The sequence below is a fragment of the Dermacentor andersoni genome, chromosome 5 (genome assembly GCF_023375885.2).
Source record: "Dermacentor andersoni chromosome 5, qqDerAnde1_hic_scaffold, whole genome shotgun sequence".
NCBI lineage: Eukaryota > Metazoa > Arthropoda > Arachnida > Ixodida > Ixodidae > Dermacentor > Dermacentor andersoni.
In genome coordinates, this window is record NC_092818.1 from 165,899,687 (window position 1) to 165,920,993 (window position 21,307).

General features: G+C 43.6%; 1 protein-coding gene across 2 annotated transcripts in view; it reads left to right on the forward strand.

Moving 5' to 3' along the window:
• Window positions 1–3,491: 3,491 nt before the first annotated feature.
• LOC126531591 (uncharacterized) overlaps window positions 3,492–21,307 on the forward strand; it is a 180,194-nt gene continuing 162,378 nt past the window's right edge. Inside the window, exon 1 of one of the 2 annotated variants that reach the window (XM_050179177.3) lies at window positions 3,492–4,224. In XM_050179177.3, the coding sequence (XP_050035134.1) occupies window positions 4,143–4,224 (82 nt within the window). In that variant the 5' untranslated portion in view covers window positions 3,492–4,142. The remainder of the gene's footprint in view (window positions 4,225–21,307) is intronic. The other variant, XM_050179176.3, reaches the window with a different exon arrangement.

Genomic DNA, 21,307 nt, shown 5'->3' on the forward strand with positions numbered 1-21,307 from the left:
AGTGTCCCTTTAAATTCATTTGCACGGTAGGTTATCGTCAATGGCAAAAATTCATCCCGATTTCCCGTGTTCCCGTACTCACACAAATGTGTATACGTGACGATAAAGTGATTGAGTGCAAGTTCCCTAGTGTTAGCGGGGGTATACATAATGCCTCCATGGACGAAGAGGCTATCGTTCGACAGAGTGCATTCGGTTCACTCCATCCCAGCATGATGTAGTGGCCAAGGTCCGAGTCTGTGGACGAGTGGTCTTGTGCTGGGGCCAGAAAATATTAAATACTGGGACCATCTGCGTTAAGCTTTCGGCATCCCGAGCAAAGTTTAAAATCGTGATATATTTTTTTTCTTTAGGATCAGAAGACTTAGTGTGATTTAGCAACTTATAAACCTTTCGATAAAGACACCGCAATGAGGCACTTCACTTGAACGAACGTCCTGGAGAAAGCTTTTCTGCGCTTGGCAAATGTGTGAAGCAGTTCTACTGGCATTTCGCACACGCTTTGAATATATCATAAGTTTTCATAAGTTTAGAATCTTTAATTTTATTTAATGATCAACGTTATTTTACAGACTACCTCTTTACATCTTCCTTCATAACTTTTCCTCCTGCTCCCTCTCTTCGGCTGCTTTAGGCGGCTGTGTTTATTAGTCGAATCACCATGCAACTGTGCTTTCAACAAGAATCTCTGTTTATACGTTTCCCTCTGCACTTATATTACCCTGACAAGGCATGAGTCCATTATATGAAGCTTACTATACATAATCTTCATGCAATGCGTTTACAGGACCTAGTGACAGACGAAGCAAATTGTTTCACTGAATCAGCCCTCTGGTAAGTCATCGCTGGAGCTTGTGAAGTATCGTAAATAAATAAATAAATAAATAAATAAATAAATAAATAAATAAATAAATTAATTAATTAATACACCATTTTTTCCCTTGCAGACCCCTGCATTAAGGTTTTCTGAACTTTCACATGTTTCATATTCACAGCATTCTTTATTTATTTATTTATTTGTTTATTTATTTATTTATTTATTTATTTATTTATTTATTTATTTATTTATTTTCATATTAGGCGGCCCAAACTGAGCACATTTCTATATCGTGAAAAAGCTTGCCGCACAGTTGAGGTCGGTAAAATCCCAAGTAAGCGCTACTAAGCACTACATCGTTTGTAATGGCAATGTATGAATGCTAAAAAAGAAGAGTAGTCTTGAAGCTAAACAAGTTATGCTTTCTGAGGACGAGATCGCAAGAATGAGACACTTGACTTTCCCGAGTATAAGGTTTACGTCTCATTAAAATTATTGCCCTTCATTGCTTGCCTAGAAGTCGCTTTCTCTATAGGCTCCAATCGTCGGCAGGATCCCCATAACTGGGTTAACTTGATGCCGTTTACTTTGCTTGATTCAGTCCAGGGGCCAGGCTAGATGCAGTCCATTTCTCTTGGACCATTTCTTCTCATTCACGTCACAGTGTCCTCGAGAGACAGACACTAAACGAGAAATAAGTGCTTTTGTAATGTGACAGAAGTGTCCATTATGCTAATTTGCTGGAAGTTCAAGCAAGACACATGATTCCTGTGGAAGCTTCATTTAGTTTCTTCCTCTGGGCGACGAAGACCAGGCGCCTCGAATCGGCATGAGACACTGCAGCGTACCGTTCATTCTGTTATTAGAGCGCAGTTCTTAGGCGCCCGCTCCTGCGTTTCATGTCGGCGTCGTCCCTCGGCGTAATGGAGAGAGCGAGCACAGCGAAGGATGAAAGCGCGTACGCGGAGCGCAGCGGGGGATGAAAGACGGCGAAAGATAGCGAACAGAGCGCGAGGAAGGAAAACGGAGGAGGAGGATACGGCAAAAGCGTGAGACGAAAAGCGTAGTGGCCACGCAAGACGGGCTCTGCGGGATGCAGCGAGCACGTCCACTGATGCCATACGCGTATATGGAAACAAAGCACTGCGTGAGCGGAGGTCTGTCTGTCTGCGGCGGCTGCTGTGAATCGCGCCCAAGCGCCAGTCACGCGCTGCCTTTCGCGATCGCCCGATCTTCCGCGCCACGCCGCATTTCGCTCTGTTTCCATTGTGCCGCACGAGACAGATTGTCCGTGCCAGCCAATATATCGCGAAACGAAAGCACGTATAGAGCTGCCCTCACATTTCCCATAAAGAAGTATCGTAATCGTCGGTAATTTTTTTTCATAAATACAGCTCTGCGGCATGATGTCTGCAATGGGGACGCAAGTTATAGTGAAACTACGCTACATATTTTATCAATGTTGCGCTTCATAACGATATCTCTTTTCGTGAATCACTCTTCACCAATATATGTTGCACCACGAATGCTTGAATATTCAAACAGATTTCTGTCGGCTTTTCTAAAATGCTGAAACACTGTAAATTGAGTTGCAACTAAAGTTAGGGCTGATTTTAAATTGTTTGTTTGCGTCAGCGAAATGGCAAAAAAATATGGTGCTGCAAAGCATGTGAACGAGATTACTGGTCCAAGTTGACACCAGTTTAACAACAACGACCACGACGACGACAACGACGATGACGACGATGACGACAACCACAACTACTACAAAAACTACCTTAGCTTTTTTTTTTACTTGTTGTATTGGCAGCGCTTTTATGCAGGCTCTTCCGCTGTTATCAGAGAAGTGGCTGGCTCGCTCTACGTAGGCCTACGTCTCCTTAAACACAGACAACAAAAAATATAAAACGCACGTGACAAGAAAACCAACTTCCTTTCCGCGGTGAAGTTGAACCACGAAGCTCTTCGCATTGATTTAAATTAAAAGAAACAGGTTCCTTCGTCAAATGTACTCGGACCATTTGAAACGGTAAGGCACTAACAAGTAACTCCAAAGAATAAAGGAAGCCCAGGTGGATACATACAGGGAATTGAAAGGTTCACGTCTCGTGTCTGTTATTCCTATTCTGACTCTGCCCACGACAGCCCTCGAGCATAGTCGAAAATACTGATCCTTTAGGCGCCGCTTCCATGGGAAGGTAATCACTGGCATCCATAAAAGGAAGAAGCTTGCGCACAACAAAAGGAATCGGGAATCCCAAATTTGCTCAAATAAGTCGCAAAGGTCTCATTGAATTCTGACCTCCGCGCACGTCCGCATAGGGTGCGACAATGTCCCGCGCGCCGCTCGCCTCCTTCCATCTCTCCCTCAGCCCCGCACTTCGCTCGCCACCTGTCCAGCTGCATCCCCGGCGCCCTTCCACCGTTCCCTATTTTTCCCGCGCTGCCGTCAGTGATCCTCTCCCACGCACTGCTCCACGCGGGCCCTACAGCGGTATTACCACGTGACAAGTACGTCATCAACGGCGCGGCCAATGGCATCGCAGCGCGACGCGCCCTCCTCCTCGATTTAGCTGGGGCTCTCGACCCGACCGTCTAGGGAAAGGGGAAGGGAATGGCGCGCGTTGGAAAAGGCGAGGGCGGCCCGAAGCAATGAAGAAGGTAACAGGCGAGCGGGAGCATCCATAAAACCAACTGAGCGAAAGGCGCGAGGGTGACCGCGGAGTTGACTTCGAGCCACAGGTTTCGACGGGACACCCCTTCACGAAAGGACCCGAACGTCGAAAGCGAGCGCGCGCGCCCGTGCACGCTTCCCCTCGACGCACAAGTGCGCGGAATAAGTGAAGCACGCATCGCGGAACTTTCTTCTCCTCCTTCTGGACACCGCACGCTCGGGTCGAGAGTCGCTGGACCGGGCCACGGAGCAGAAAGGAGCGCAATCGCACTCGCCAAAACTCTCGAGGCAGTTAGCGCGGCACTCATCTGCCGCTGTGGTTCGTCTTCTTCGGCAGGTCGGCCGGGCAACCGCAAAGGTTCAGGAGCCAAAGAGCGATTCGGACCATAGACTCGCCGTCGTGCACTCTAGTTGCTCGCTGCCCGCTGCAATCTCGCAACTTTTCGAAGAAAAGTGACTAGACGGGCGCTTTTCTTCGGCGTCGTTACGCGGTTGAGGCCTGATTGACCCCGTGCATTGGCGGTGACTTCCAACGAAAAAAAAAGAGGAAGTCTCCGGACGCAGCGGACCACGGCTATCCCCCACCTGCAGTGCACGAATCTTCGACGCAAGCCACAGCGGAGACAGCCGGAGATCACGTCAGAGGCAACCATGCTGAGAGCGAGAAGCGTCACTCTCGGCTACTCCCAATACGTACTGGTGTTGGGTGTAACGCTACTGCTCGCAGCATCCGGTGAGTCCCGCACCGAAAGCAATTTTCTCGTATTCAATTCTATTCTTTTGTAGACAGGGTTTGCCACATCCGTGGCCATAAATGATACATTTGGCTAAACATAAGCCTCACTCGGAGCCAATCTATATCGCGGACTTCCTTGGTTCACGTATTATAGGACAAATCCTGTCAACGACATTTACGTCGACGATCTTTTCTTAAAGAAAAGCACAGCGCACGCAAATTCTGCAGAGCAGTAAAGGGGTGTTACTACTAGCAACCTCAATCTACTATTTTTAAGTACATGTACGAAGTTATGGAACGCACGGATGCGCTTCCAAGCAAAAGCTACAGTACATGTTTTCAGGTTTTATTTATTCTTTTCGGGGGGAGGGGGGGAGCAACGAGACTTGGTCCCAAAATATTATGGACCTACATATTCGCTGTCAAAAAGATTTTAAGGACGGCGATATTGCACAACAAGATCAATAAAGCCTGGTGACGTTTTGCTACGGGCTAACAACACTTTGTTTCCAGCAATGATATATAAGCTTGTAGTCACGAAAAGCGGTATGTACCACTCACTAACGTACGTGAGTATTTTTTTTCCTCTTACAAGATGCGAAATACACATGTGTTAAAACAAGGCACGAACATTGCGTCAACAATGCAACGAAAACCGATTCTATGTACGAGAAACTTGCGCAGTAAATAAATAAAGGGTCCCCCAAGCAACCAACTATCCCTTCATAAGTTTTTTTCGTATGACTGGGGGGAAAATGCAACGTACACTGTTTGGTGCAACTTTGGTGTGAAGTTCTTCCTACACTAAAATGCGGTTCAGTAATGTATGGAATTTTTAAAACACGGCCTGCGAACTTAGCGCAGACTTGAGATTAAGTAGCGAAATAAACTTGTTTGTTTAAATATTTATATTTTTCTCCTGTAAAGCGTGCTTTTTCCTGAGATGACAAATAATGCAACAAAGCGGACTTGACAGCTGGTTTTCAGTGTGTACTCGTAGAACACCTCTTTGTACGACGCCTTAAACAAGGTTTAAGTAGTTCTGCTATAATTACTCACTTTTAATTTTCCCTTAGCTCTGTTCACTGCCAGTTAGTGCTGCAATTATGCGCTTATTAAATTTGTCTTGCGTCATGAGCGCGGCAAGCTCGAAAACACTCTGTTTGAGCTCGGTAGGCCGGTCGATCAGAAGACTGCCGCTTCCCTATTTTATGAAATACAATATATTACAAAGAGCTACAGAGAGATTAAAACACTAAATTATGTGCTTTTATGAGCCAAAACCACGATCTGATTATGAGGCACGCCGTAGTGGGGGACTCCAGAAATTTGGACCACCTGGGGTTCTTTAACGTGCACCTAAATCTATGTAAACGGGTACTTTCACATTTCGCCCCCATCGATGCCGGTGCGACAGGGATTCGATCCCGCGACCTTGTGCTTAGCAGCCCAACACCACAGCCATTAAGCGATCACGGTGGGTCAGAGAGATAGCAAAAAATACTGTGATTTTTATCAAGAACTTAGATAAGCTGTCTGCCACCTACTAGCTTTTCTTTCTCTGTTATTACTTTATAACTACAGAGAAGAGGGGGGGGGAGGGAGTTGTAGCAGAGGGTTCTACTATTTCGCATACATATGCAAGATTGGAAAAAATGCAGGATATTTAAGTCCCCCGAAGTTTCCACAGCAATATCTTAAAACATAGTTCGACAATGCAGGCTTCTTATACAGTAATAACTAGCTTGCTTTAATCATTTAGATGTTCAGGGTCACTTCACGCACTAGAAATTTAAGGATTCTTTTCCGGAATATGATCCAAGATAAGTGTAATTGAAAAGGATGACTAAAACTTAACGGCTTGAGTGTTTTCAATATATTATCCATAAACATCAAGATGTCTGTAACTTGTAAACAATTATTTGCATTTCGCATTCACAAAATGTTGTTTCAACTTTTTTACTCGGCCGTCCAAGGTAGTGATATATTTAGGAACCTGCGTTTACGGCGTTCTTAAAAAAGCACAATATAAATCTGTTTTTCAGCATTTGTAACAACAACAAAAAAGAAAGCCTAGAGATTAACAGCAATTAATAATGTCAGTCACGATGTTCTGACCTTGAAAGAACAGTACATAAAAGCACAAATCACAATGTAGATGCACAATGATATTTGCATTTAGCAGTATATACATTAGATGAAAATGAGATTTCTTGTTTTGAATAGTGCGTAGTAGTGCGTGCACCACGAAAAAGAAAAAGTATCTCGCAAACATTCAAAGTTTTACAAATATTTTCCATCATATTAGGGCCAACAATCTATGTTCTCTGTTAAATATTTGCTAAAGTACTGCAACGTGGTCAGACATTTTGTTGCATACTTAATTATTTGCAATAAATTGATGGACATGTGGTAACCCGTCTCGCGTCCAGGAGAAAAGCTCTCAAGGTAAAGCAATTGCCGAATAGGGTACACATCGGCTCAAAAAAAAAAATTTTAATGGAGCACCATCACCCCGTAATATGCTTAATACGTGCTGCAGGAAACCTTCAAGAACTCCACACAGCTTCTATGTCCTATCAGTGTCAATAGTGTAGATGACATCCCCATTTAAAGTCGTCCCAAGTGCCTTGGTTCATCACTATAGCACAACACGCAAGCATATTGCGTGGGAAAGGAGGGCTTTAAATATATAAGAAAATGAATAACTTCATTATATATTAATTAATTATTTCATTCATTCATCCATATTATTCGTCATCATGTAACACGGTTCCCGGAGTACAAACAAAAAGCCGCAGGAATGCAGCTTGACGGAGATATGTGCTGCAAACTACATCACATGTTATTAACTACATTTAGCAAAGAAGCATTGTGAAAGCTCAGCGAAATGCTCTAGAGTTACAACAGCACCGGAGGTGGCATAAGCTATATGACCATGAGTACGGTTTCTAACCACAGCGAAGACCTTCTAGTGCGATCAACCTTGCTCTAGCGATCCCGCGATAAGAACCTTGTAGCTGCCGCATTGTGCTATTAGCGGTCCATACACGAAGCTGAAATTTCAGATCAGCAGGCTTCATTCTATCAATCACGTACTTGTAGCTGTAGTTGCGTTTACGAAGAACGACCTTTAGTTCGCTGGACTGCAGTCATCAAATAAACGTTATACTGTGCCCCAATTTGGGGATTACAAGGCGTGAACATCTTTTTAGGGACGTGCACAGCTTTCGTTGATAAGCCAACTAAGCCGAAGATAAATATTCTCGGCAGCCGGGTACACAAACGAGATTCGCACGACCTGCACACCGCACGAAATTCGGGGCCGATCGAACAATATTACGAGCGTGCTTCAAAAAATAGAAAGAGTCGTCGCGGCCTTACAGAGTGTCTGTAATTAGGGCTCCGCTTTATCGCGTACTTTTATGTATTGGAGAGTAACGGCTTCTTAACGGAAGACAAATGCCGGTAGCTTGCAGGTTCACGGCTGCTTGCAGCACCCGGCACAAACACACGGGCCCCTCTCCCGGGTCAAAACTGAGAAGACTGAGCAAACGTTAGACGTTAAAGGAAGAACTGGTCATGTATATGCTCCCCTGAGTGTAATTCGTTCAGATTACTTTTTTTGCACAAGTTGTAAACCACCTTCTTTTTCAGTAGATAGCAGTGTCGTCATACAGAAGGGTCGAAGTGTGACAATTGGAATATTCGCTCGATTGTGGTAGATATAAACCATACTTTTCTTGTTTGCCGCATTGCATCACAAAGAATAAACACGTCAAGACATTCGACCAGAACGAGGACAATGATTTTTTTTTTATTCTGGGATTTACCGTCCCAATGTTGCACAGCGGGCTCAGGGGGACGCTGTAGTGGGGGGTTCCGGAATAATCTTCGTGTACGCGTACGTGTCGTGCACGTGTACCTAAATCACGATACAAAAACTTTGTACATTCCACCCCGATCGGAATGCGGCACCGGGGGCAGGGGATCAAATCCGCGACTTCGTGCTCATCAGTGCCACGCCAAAGCCACTGAGTCACCGCGGCTGCTATGTGACAGTAATTCACGTGATAGTTATACGGTGGCAACTGTAGGCATTGGTCATCGTCGCATCACAAAGAATAAACATATTAAAGTCATTGATCAGAGCCACGACTATGACACTTTTATAACTAAAAATATTCGACTACGATGTACCATTCCTACTAGATCACTGATAACTGTTTTCTCCAACAATGCCTACAAAGTGACGTGCGTTTTTCTAAGAGCAAATGAAAAAGCAGGCTGCGGTGCATACCACTGCTCTGTATCTGCTCTATTTCGGCCACAAGATTTCATTCATGGTCGCAATTGTAAATCGACAACCCTCGATATCGTTGTGTGCCTGGGTTGTGTGGGCTTTTAATCGCCGAAAGGTGGCGGGACCAGCTTGCGGCTTTGTAGCCGCTCCCTTGTCCAATAGAGAGATTCGCATACACTTTGATCTTCGGAACTTCCAAAGCCCAAAAAAAGAAAACGAACCCAAGCGCCTTGTCCTCTCGTTTCTCCGTCTTTCGTCCTTTTTGTTGCGCGTTAAGAGTTCCAATGATGAATGTCAAACAGCCATCCCACCTGCACATCTCGTTGCACTATTACTGCTATCTCTCTCTCTTTCTCTGTTTATTTTCCAACCTCTCTGGGTTTGGTATGGGTTAGAGGTTTCTCGCACAATAGGCGTGCGAGCGAGGCTTCAAGACCAACAATACACTGCCAGGAGCGCCCGTCTGTTGTCCGTGATCAAACAATAAATCACGACATGAAATTTGTTCATGTAATGTCGTCTCATAAGTATCTCTAAAACGCACAAATCTGTTAATGCAACTGCGCGTCATATTCAACGGCTTATTTGATTTCATTATTATTTTTAAAATTTGACTAGTACATTCTTGAGCCACTGGATACGTGCCACTCAGTATGTGCCACACTTGTACGTAACGAATTACATGTAAGTATCTAATTGTAATAAATTACACTTTCATTCATTCACGCCCACTGTAATTCAATTTCTTTTTTTCAGTGAGCAATTGCATGTAACCAGCTACTTTACTGACGAGACAAGCCGTAAGAGGCGACGCAGAAGAACTCGAATTTGGCGGGGACCGCAGTAGGACGCCCGCGCTAGTGCTACGCAGCATCCTCGTGGAAGCACGAGTTCAGACAGGCAAACCCGGGGATTCGGTATTTGACTCCTCATCCTGTAACGCTCCACCAGACGTGGCCGACGAACTGAACCGGCACTGGCATGTCTCAACTGCGACGGCGACTTCGGAGGTTAGTGCAAGGAAATCAGAGAAGGGGGATTTTTTTTTTTTTTTCAGCTTCTCAGTGGCCCTAGCGAGAACGCCTTCCCTGATCCCCAGCAATAATGAAGCGCTGCCCTTGGTAGAGGACCCAAACCGCAGAGCATCGCGGCATTTCGAAACAAACCCCAACCTCGCAGGCCCATGGCCATTCGTACATTACAACACCACCCTTCCCTCCAGCACGCACATGTAATGAGTTTTCAGTGTCGTTCCTGAAGCCTTTATGAAAAAAAAAAACGTTAGAAGAGAACCTATGAAAATTGAGAACAGAAATTTTTAGTGAGGATAAACAATGCTTGAAGGGCTTGCAGAGGACGTACTGAACGTGCCAGGCTAGCTTGGTATATTTGCCTTATTTGTGCAATGTCAATAAAAGTTCGAAGGAACGTAACGTACAAGTAATTAGTAAATAATAAGAACTAACGTAGAAGTAAATTAGTAACTGTAATCGATTACGTTTCTGAACGAAGTAATTGTAATTGTAACCGGTTACTTTTCTTATTCAGAAACGCGTACAATTCTAGCATATGCCTATTCTCTGGGATGGATATGTGCCACCATGACACAAGGGTTATATATTTCTGTGTTTACACATGTGTTGTAGCTCTCCGTACATACACCGCTCATCGCCATTCTTCCCCCTGTAAACATCATTCATCGCCTTCGATCACGTGACGTCGTTGCGTCAACGTTTCACTTTGTGCGTGCGCCTGAATTGAAGTCTGGATTTCAGCACAGCTTGTGCACCTTGTAGTCCATGAAGAGAAACATCGCATGAAATTACACGTTGCTTTGGGATGGAAATAAACGCAGTTGTACGTATTACATTTCGTTGCAAAACGTTTAAATAAGGGTTTCAGTGAAGCTTTTGTTCACATGAAGTGCAGCGTGCGCTTTGGATGCGCATATTTGTTATTTTTCTCGGCGACCCAGTCACAGAAATGAGCAAAGCATCCGACTGAATCATTGGTATAAAAAATGACATATTGTCACGAAATTTTGCTGACTAAGGAATATCGGCAAGCGCCGACATCTAGTTCCAGCGTTCTTCCGACGAAAAATTTGCTCAGTGAATAATTCCTGCTATTCGTTCACATATAAAAATAAGAGCTTTTTGCACTATTGTCTTTGCTACGATACATAAATTCTGTTGAAAAATGGGAGACGGTTGGCCATCCTTCGTGACTTGCAGGCACCTTTGTCGTCACTTCATAGTCACAACACATATTCGCAAAACATGGCTTTCGTTTACGAGACTCTTAACGAACTCATTGAAACAAGTGAGGTCAATCGCACAATAATGTTACAATTTATACCTGGCCAATATCTCTGCGAATGTTGCAGCAGACGAAGCAGTTGAACAAGCGCATGTTAAACAACGTCATATCTGGACGTCCTCTGACACAAGACGAATTGCGGCACATACTAAGACAGATCTCAGCCCGCGGTTGCAGAGAGACATGGTTTGATCGGAAATCTAAATATTCAGATTTACATAACGTGTACCCTTCGCTTCAATTTAACATCACATCCCTATTGTGTACCACCAGAACCTTTAAGGCGCTCATTTACCGTATGCGGCTCGGTGCCGCGTATATAAAACACTTTCTACAAAAAATCTCAAGAGCTGATAGTCCGAAATGCGCCTGTGGCCACGTGCATGAGCATATACAAGATCTTCTGGTAGAATGTACGTGATAAGAGACACAGAGACCATGTTTAATACGTGATTCAGTGACATTGGATCACAGGCCCTTCAGCGTCAGGAAGATCTTTATACTCTAGGTCCGTGGCAAACACAGTCATTGCAAACACGAGCGTTAATGGCGCTCCAAAAGTTTCTAGTAGCGACCGATATTCTCGGAAGCTGCTGAGTGAAGTGTTTATTTGTGTTAAGCTCACTATATATGTTTAATTTGACCCGACATTGTCCAAATCAGTGCCTGGATTCATGCGCCTTCATGTGAACATATTCCGTGTTTTCTTACGTGTAATGACCGGTATAGGTATGTGACTGGACTTTGTATTACTTCATTTCTGAGTTGACTCTCAGTCTTAAAGTGTTTACGTGGTTTCTTTTTCACATCTCTAGACTTTATTATTTGCCCATCTTTATGTGAAAAGGAGCAGCCGGCACCAATTAAGCGCGCCAGCATCATAATATAACAATAAAAAAGGTTTCTGTAGAGAGATTGAAATAGATTGTATTCGAGCTACTCTACTTACGTGCGTTTTAAAACAAGAAATAAATAAATTTATTAATATACTGAAAAATAAATAACCGTAAATGTGAACTGCGGAGTGAAGTTGAATTCGGCTGAGTGTTTGGACTCGCTATCCATGTTATAACATGAATGACTTCAGCACCAATGGCTTAAAGATGACAAAGTGTGTAAAACATTCGGTAGCGGGGTGTACAGATGTTAGATATCGAGTGAAGTTTTCGTTGCGGCAACATTGTGTTTAATTTGTAAGTTGTTTTGCTAACAACTGATCTAAACTTACGTACCAATATAATGCTGCAGTGGTATCCAGTGCTGTATCCAGTGCAGTGGTATCTAATGCAGTGCTGTTCTTCAGATATTGATGTGAGTACGAGCTTTAGTAGCCAACTGAAGCAATTTTTACAGCGATGCTGTTGGCCCCTAGTTGGCCGGGATTTTGCACGTGCGCGTACACGGTGCCCACACAAAAACAAGCGGCGGCTAGAAGGCTTTGTGTTTGACTTTCCGCGTAACAGAATTATGTTTTCTCGCATATTCCAATTACAATCCGAAACTATCAGGTCTTCCAGTTGTGTGTAAGTCGTACTTTACACATCTTCTGACGCATTTTACTTTGAGGAATTCAATTAGTTCAATAACACACTTGCGCTAGGAGGAGGGCCTACAAAAATGAGGATGTACGCTGTGCTAACGCTACCGCCACCTAGCAGCGGCGGCCACTTAGAGAGACCTCAAACGGCAGCTGTCTTTCAGTTTCCACGAAACAGAATTAGGTTCTCTGGTACATTCGGATTACAATCCGAAGCTATCATGCCTGCAGCTGGTGCGTAAGTTGTACTTTACGCATTTTGTGGAGCAATTTACTTTTAAAGATTCATTTATTTAAGTAATGCACTTGCGCTTCGCCGAGGGCCTAAAAGAATGAGGATGCATGCTGCACTTCTGCCCACGTGCGTGATCACGTCACGTACGTCGCTTGCGGTGGTCGGCAACAGCTTTGCTGTCGATGCACTTTTGCAGAATGGAATGGAGGCGGATTTCTTAAATGGAAATATCACCCACCTGAATGTACTTCACCTGATTGTACACATTAACGCGTACGAGTCTAAAGATTGGTCCCATACATCTACGATTCATATTTCTTAGTAAACCAGCGGCAGTTCTGCGTACTCGCCTCATGCTCGTTTATTCCGAGCTACCGCTTTATCTTTCTTTCCATTAATATTGCCATCGACAGAAAAAAATACCAGAATAAAATACGGCTGGAAAACTGCTATTGTCGTTCTCTTTCATTAATGTTTATCTTTGAACAGTCATTGACATTCCACAGTAGTGTTTTTATCGTCATTTGGTTAGTGACGTCGTGAAGAAATCACTTGCTCTTAAATAGACGGGAATGTTCAGTCCAACTTTAATTTTTTTTTTTTTGTCGCTCGAATTAAGGTATAGGTAATCGATACCTTCCCCATTTCCAGATAAATGCACACGCCCTGAGTCAGGATTTGGTCAGTGACAGCTTTTTTTTATAAATTATTTATTTAGTTATTTTCAATAGAGAACACGTCCCTTAGCCGAAACCTCCTGTCTTTTAAGCGCATACAAAACGATTTCTTCTCTCAATATAGACCCTACGAGAACTGTGTTCTTCACTGGCTCCCGCCTTCTTTCCGGATTACCGAAGTAGCTAAAATGCTTTCCTTATTTTTACACATTATTCAATAATAAATAAAATGTTTCACCTGAATTTCCTTTCAAACGTCGTAGAGAGCGCAATCGCACGAGGCTTAAGGTTCGTGCGCTTCTTTAAAAGCACTAAACGAGTCGCTTGAAGTTCAGATGTTGAAGAGAAACAAAGTCTCGCAGGCATTTTTTTTTTTAGCCTACTTCCCCAACGTTCAATTCTCTGGTACTTGAATCTTGACAGTGCCGTTTTGCTTATATAAACACACAAACATACAAAGAATGTTCTTATCCTCCTCGATGGTTCAAATGGCATCCTTTGGCTTTCGCTGTTCCCCCACAGTGCCTCATTCTTGTATTCTCACTCGCCTGCGAGCTCAAGTGCTCAAATCTATAATCCGCAATATCCTGTTTACTTCGCTTCCATGTTTTTGCGGCAAGAGAATAGTTGATTATTATTTATTTATTTATTTATTTATTTATTTATTTATTTATTTATTTATTTATTTTTGCTCTTGGGGGAAGGATCAATATTCGATCGCTCGCACAGGACACGTTCATCGAAGCGAAATCCCACACACAAGCGATATTCCCTCGGAATAGATGTTTCAACAGATCGAACCACAGCTGGACAAACTTAACTATAATTTTCCACAAATCATTAAAACACTGGAAGGACGCTCACCTTTCGCGAATTCCCACAATTTGCATTTAAATTAGTCTTCGGAAACGTGTTTCGCTAAACTCCGCTGTAAATGCCAGGTGCGGCGGCAATATATATATATATATATATATTCTTCGGTATCTAGCGCGCGGAAGTGGTTCTTTTTGTTCTTGGCACGGAGTTCGTGTGCTAGAACCGGCGAGGCTTAGCCAGCTGCGCTTAAATCCCCCATTCGCCCATGCTGACCAACACACTCCTGACACTCTGCATATATCTGGACAAGTGATACGGGGATATATAAATATTAGGTACTAATACGCTGTACCCAGTCTCTCTGTGTGCGCTTGAACACGCACAGAAATTTTATCTCACGAAGAAAAATAGGCATCCATGGAATGGCGTGAGCTTTACGACAATAGCTCATCCACTGAACGCAATATTAATTATCTGCAGAAAGGAAGGTGATGGAAGGCGAGTGGCAGCAAAACTAATTAGTTCAGGGCGTGCGCTGATCTAGAGATTTACCTAATTATTCTCGATGTAAGCAAAATCAAAAACTCACAGTACACTGTCGAAACAAGTTTGATGGAGACCTGATTAGCTTTCAAAGCCCGCCGCATTGTATCATAGATTTAACGACTGCCTTGTCAAGTTGCTCAAAGCACGTTAATATTTAAAAAGACGACCCTCTGTGCTACGCGGAGAAGTAAATTGGCAAACGCAAAGGTTTTCTTTTTTTTTTTGACAGATGTGCAACAATTTTATTAAAGGCAATGAAGATTTGTAAAATCTCATTTCCAGTATATTGCCCTATATTTCATATTTATACTAAAAGTATGTAGGAGAGGAGAATATGGAACACACAAAAAAGCACAAATATTGCGTTAACTGCTCTGCATTTGATTTAGTGATTGAGTTGTTGTTGGGAGCGAACGAACGAGCAAATGAATGAATGAATGAATGAATGAATGAATGAATGAATGAATGAATGAATGAATGTAAATTTGACGTCGGATGACGAAAACTAAGGCGGGACAAAGCAAGTCTCACATTCGTATCAATATTACACGTAGCGGTTATTTGTATATGCCAACGCACCCTGCGCACTCAAGAAGCAGCGGTAGCTCCTACTACCACGTGACGGCAATGATTACCATATTACCCTGCCGGTGTTGAACTTGTATCGTAACCGCGATGGTGAGGGTTCGACTGCCGGCGTGATCACCAGCGCAGTTTTCGCATTTTCGCTTCGTTGCCTCTTTAAGTGTCGGTGCGTGAAGCACAATTCCCTGTTAGAGACGTACGTTTATCGGGTTCTAAAACGATGACTGGCGAGCAAGATTTCTGGCGTACATTGGTAAGATTCAATTTCAGTGAGCAGAAAGCGAAATAACCATGAGGTCCAATATTTGCTCCTTGAAATCTGCAAGTAGTAATTTTCATCAGGTTCATACGCATAGTTTGACATCGGTTACACGCTTGAGCTTCTATAACAAGGACAAAGAGAGCGGCAAGGTGGACTTGTTGATAGTTACGATGTTCTAGAAGTATATATCACGCACGCAGGGACGGCGAACACACGAACCGCTGTGTCGCTCGTTCCCTGTCTTTACGTGTCCCTGTTCCGGCGTGCGCTAAATTCTTATATATAAAAAAACTAAAGTGAGCTTTCATTTTTTACATCTCAAGTTAACAACATTGGTACTTCTGTAAGTTGGTACGTTGGTATATAAGTCAACAACATTGGTACACAGTGGGTATTCCATACGGTCGCGTAAGACGTGTTTCGATGTCGCTCGTCAGTTTAATACATCATACTTGGGCTCACGCACGTTTATACAGAAAGAAGATATAGAAAGAATTACACGTACAACTTTGAACGAGCGTATGCAAAGTAAAATATGAATAACACGTGAAGCAAGCACACAATTTAAAAGAAGTATCTTGTCAACTTTCTACAGCATACTCAACAAAGGCGCTGGGAGTTTATGGTGCCTCTTTTGTAAGATTGCTTAGAAGAAATCAAGAGCATCGACCACGAGTCAAGGACAGACAGACAGACAGATCAGATGGAGAGCTTAAATCACGTGCTTCCTGCTGCTCTATATCATTTATATAAGCCTGTAAGGTACTATGACTGATGAAAACGTCTAAAAACTTTGCTGATTAGCATTAAATAATTGGGGGAGAAACATGGTGGAAATTTGATATCGCAGTTAAACGCGAGGTTGAAAGAAATGTCTAGAAATATATAGTTCGGACGCATGCACGTTAAGTATACAAAGTAAAAAAGAACCTAAAAATAAAGTTCAAATGATTATACACTATCAGAATGTTGAGGAAAGGTTGCAGGATATCAAGGTTGCTAACAATTATTAGTTTAAAAGATTCATGCGCCCGTTTTGAGGAGCTTAGACTAACCCCGCTAGAGAAACCGCACAAAGTGTGGAGCAGCTACTCCACGCTATGTCTCAGAAGGCTTTCTTGCGACTACGCCAGAGGATTTCGCTTCTCGGGATAAAACACGTAGCATTTTACTGATTTAAATATTTAAACGCTAGTCGTCGACTTCCCCGATCTTATAATTACAAACTTTCGCGGCATAGGTGCATAATGTGCAAGCGAGGGCGGCGATCATAGGAAAACCTCCCCTTCGGTAAACTTCGCGCAGCGAAAATCGCTCCTCGCACACTTAATTTGAGCGCTAGCTCTTTCCCGTAAACAGCCGTGTAACATGCACCGGCGGAGGCATGACGTGAACAGGCGGTATGCTAATGCCGGAGAGCGGCGCCGTATAGACATATCCTGGCACGTCGAACCACATGGCGGCTCAGCATATTAGCACGCCGCCTCAACTGATGCATCGCAAAAAGGTAAACGCCAGTCGCCCTCAAGTCAATATGTACGGAAGAATACCTTGCGCTCTTGTTAAGTCTTAACATAAGCTAGTCAAAGGCAAATTTGGCAGTGAACGTAGGAGAGGTTGCAAAGTAAGTTAGTCTTGAAAATGATCTCTATCAAGTGTCATATATATATATATATATATATATATATATATATATATATATGACACTTGATAGAAATCATTTTAAATTAGTGACTGACGAGGACCAGAAAGTAACCAACAAAAACTAAAACAGGCGCAAACGCACGCAAGATAAGAAGGATACTATTTAAATGCCTTATACCTGCTCTTGCCTTATTGAAGGTTTATTGAAGGACAGTGCACGCAGTCAGTTCTCCGGCACGGATGTCATGACCAATTGACATACGAAGTCGTGAAACTTTACCATGATGTCCAACAAAAAGGCCACGAGGTCGTTTTTGAATGGGTACCTGGCGACTGTGGAATTAGTGGCAATGATTCCGCCGATAACGCTGCTCGCACAGCACATCAAGAATAGCACAGCGTTCCAATTCCGCTTTCGAGGACTGACGCTGCAAGGCAGCTTCGACACCTGGCACGCAGTCTCACAGTGACCGAGTGGAATTCGCCAAACTTACGACTTACACGACTGCATCGAGTAAACCCCTCCCTGCAACTCCGACCTCCACTCGGACTTCCTCGACGTGAAGCTACGCTTCTCTGTCGCCTTTGGTTAGGAGTTGCCTTCAGAAAGGCATACTCTACATTAATTGGAGTGACTGACAGTGCAGCATGCGAGGTCTGTGGCACCGAAGAAAACATCGACCACCTGCTGTGCCATTGTCCAAGATATGCCCTAGAGAGACAAGAACTTGCCAAAGCTTTCCAAAAACTGGACAATCGGCTGCTTTCTGTGCAGGTGCTGCTGGAACACCGCCCCCATCGCCCGTCGGCCCATAAAGCGGTGAAGGCGCTTTAGTGTTTCTTAAAGACGACGGGTTTGTGCGACCATCTGTGACTATTATTGCAATTTCTGTAGAACCAAACGCGTCAGCGAACTTGCCGCAATTGCCTTCTTTCCTTCCCTCCTCTCTCTCCCTGTTATCTTTGTTTTCCCTTTTCCCGTTCCCCCGGTGTAGGGTAGCCAACCGGACGTTATTCTGGTTAACCTCCCTGCCTTCTACTTTTCTCTTTCCTCCCTTGAAGGTTTACTATCTCCTACACAAGAGCTTAAAGTATTTAAAGCGCTTTAGCACTCGCATATTCAAGTTCTAACAAAGGCTACGTCCGATTAGGCAGCCTATATTATTATCCCATCAGAAAAACAAGAAGATGGCGTCGAAGGAACCGAGCATTCTCGAATCGCTTATTCCGATACCCCAAGTAACGCTAGCTTCCTATACAACGCGTGAAAAGTTCTGGTCACCACGACAAAAATTAAGGTTGTAAGATTTGATGTTACATTAAGACAAAAACCGGCTCTTTCCAGGAGCAATATTGCTCGTAATTCCATGTGTGTGAGATTTCCACTGTGCATAAAAGCTGCCCGTAAGGAACATAACACTACTTAGTAACGTGCAATAGGCATTAACTATATACAGGGCTCTAGATAGTTTTGAACATAACTAAGTCCGTAGTAACATCGCAGTTTGTCGCAACGCGAATTTCGGCGACAAGGACTCGAATGAGATGTACGAAGCTAACAAGAAAGCTTGACGTTAGAGTTGGGTTCGCAGCGGTAACAGCTTAACTGCAAAATAAATACCGCGAAAGGAAAAAGCTTGCCGCCTACCACAAAAGTTCAGCTGAATAAGCGTCCGCATTGCCTCAGTAGAGAAGAAGATTCGAGCTGGAGTCTACCCAAATACTTTCTGCACTAGATATCAACGGGGATCTAATTTCACTACCATTACGTCCCATATGCCCAAAAGATCTTGCTTCTGTTAAATTTGGCGCGCTCTAGCAAGAGATTGTGTTAACAGACCACGCTAGCATGCAAGTACGAGCGTCGCAATTTCAAGCCATCACGTCAAAGCGCCAAACCCAACAGCTACTGCGTTTGACATTAATACTCATTTTGAAGGTTCTTGCACGGAAAAGAATCACACGTGATGAAAGAGAATAAAACAGAAAGAATAAGCACACAAATGCGAGCCTCTCACGCTAAGCAAGTGTAGATAATGCGACCTTCAAACGCTCGCGTGTTGTCGCTGGCTGAAGGCAGTGTAGCGAAAACCTTTCCACCTTATAAAACCTGAAGACGTGAAGAGCAAACACATCAGGTAAAACGAAGTGAACATTTGCCATTCGGATTGCAAATTGTTTACAAAACCAACGATGCATAGATAATTACAAGTGTAGCCCACTAAAGGCGCTGCAAGCCCAATTCAGTAAAGTTAAGTGCCCAGCAAAAATCGCTGTCATTTTATGGAGGCTTCAACCGACCTACATCCAAGAGCTCTTGGGTTGATTTCCTTATTGTTTTTCTTTTTTCTCTGTACAAGCTCTGAAGATCTCTCGTTGCTTCATTTTTCTGGTGGAACTATTTCAACGGTAATGAAAAGTAAAATGAAATGGACGAAAACTTTTCATCCGATAACACAGTTCAGTCGAGACCTGCTTAGTACACGTAAAGCATACAGAACAAATTTTGTTTGCTAAGCAACAAAGGAGCCGCCGATCCTTTGAAGCCGCGAGCGTTTGTGAATAAATAACGCAAGTGCACCTCGAGCAACAAGAACGGAACGAGGTATAACTGCAGGACGCTGAGAGAGCAAATAAAACAGCACATTTGGTGAGTAATCTACTCCGCCATACGGTGTCGTCTTTGAAACCGGTCTTGACGGCGGGGTTTGTCGTACAATTAAAGGAGTTACTAAAATCCATGATATTGCGGACACTTGTTTGAATGAAGCGCACCAGCTATGCCTATACGCATGCTGTTTCAAGAACTACCTTTTTTTCCTTTTCTTTTACTCTTTTTGTTGTTGGCGTTATTTTTTTTTTTTTTGTCGCAGGAACTAAGGAAAAAGTTTGACCTACTTATTCTACACGCAGCGCTCGCGTGAAGTAGTACGCTAATCTGTAAAAACGTGCTACTTTCTATGGAGTTACATGTAAAATGTTCTTCTTACTGAGACGCTGTGCTTTACAAAATTTGAGGACTCTAATTGCAAACATACAAGGTTATTTATTTTGTATTCACATCATCTCGCCCTTTGACTTTGCTATCTGTATTTCGCCAAGTATGCACACACGCGCCAATGAAGCAGGCAGAGAGAGAGAAAGAGAGAGGGAGAGAGAGAAGGAGAGAGAGAAACTAAGAGGTAAAGGCGGAGAGGTTTATCAAGAACGTGCACGGTTGGTTACCCTATACTTGGGGAGGAGGAAGAACAGATAAGAACAAAATAAAAGCTGAATAATAAACTAGCCAGTCACTGTGAACACACTCCCAGAGGAATGTCCGCTGTCACAAGCGTTCGTACAGTCCAGTTCAATAATTCATAATTGCAATAATTGCTTCAATAATTGCAGTATGGCTTTTGTGGCCTTGTACATGGCAAGAATGCATAAGTCACGGTCCCAGAATATTTTCTTCCGAGAATGCTATATTACCGAATCGCCTGAGTCTGGCTTGTAGAGCACAATTTTGAGCGTCGAAGGATGACCAGAGAGTGGCATACAAGGTCATCTAGTGTCTCGTCGCATCGGGACCAACTGCACGCTGCACTGTCGGCCATTCCTATAAGGAAGGAATAGGCATTTGTAAATGCCACGTCAAACCCCATGCAACACAGTAAAGTTGTTTCGCGACGGGAGAGTCTGAGTGGCAATCCATGTCGCCAGTTGGTGTCGAAAGAACACAAGCGTGAGCTGGTGAAAGCCGTAAATTCCTTAGTAAAAGTGCGATGTGGCGAGCAAGTGACTCAATTTGCACGCAGCATCCGTTCTCGAGAGTGGTATAGGCAACAATTGATGGTTTTGTTGAGCTGAGTGCGCAGCTTCATATGCGCTGTCGTTGCCGACAATACCCTAGTGGCTCGGAAACCACTGAACCTCAACGTCATGACCCTTCGTGGACGTTTGGTAATGAACGTGCCTTATTTCGTGCGCTAGCAGCTGGTGTAACTAACCCACGACGTAGGGCAAACTACAGATATTTTGGGGCTGCTTTCGGTATCGCAGAAAATGGCCCAACGGTTTAGTGGCTGCTGGAGCACGTAATTGATTGCACCTTGACATACCGCAAGTTCTGCTGCCGTCGACGTGGTACTGTGAGAGTATTCTAACTGCAGGAAAT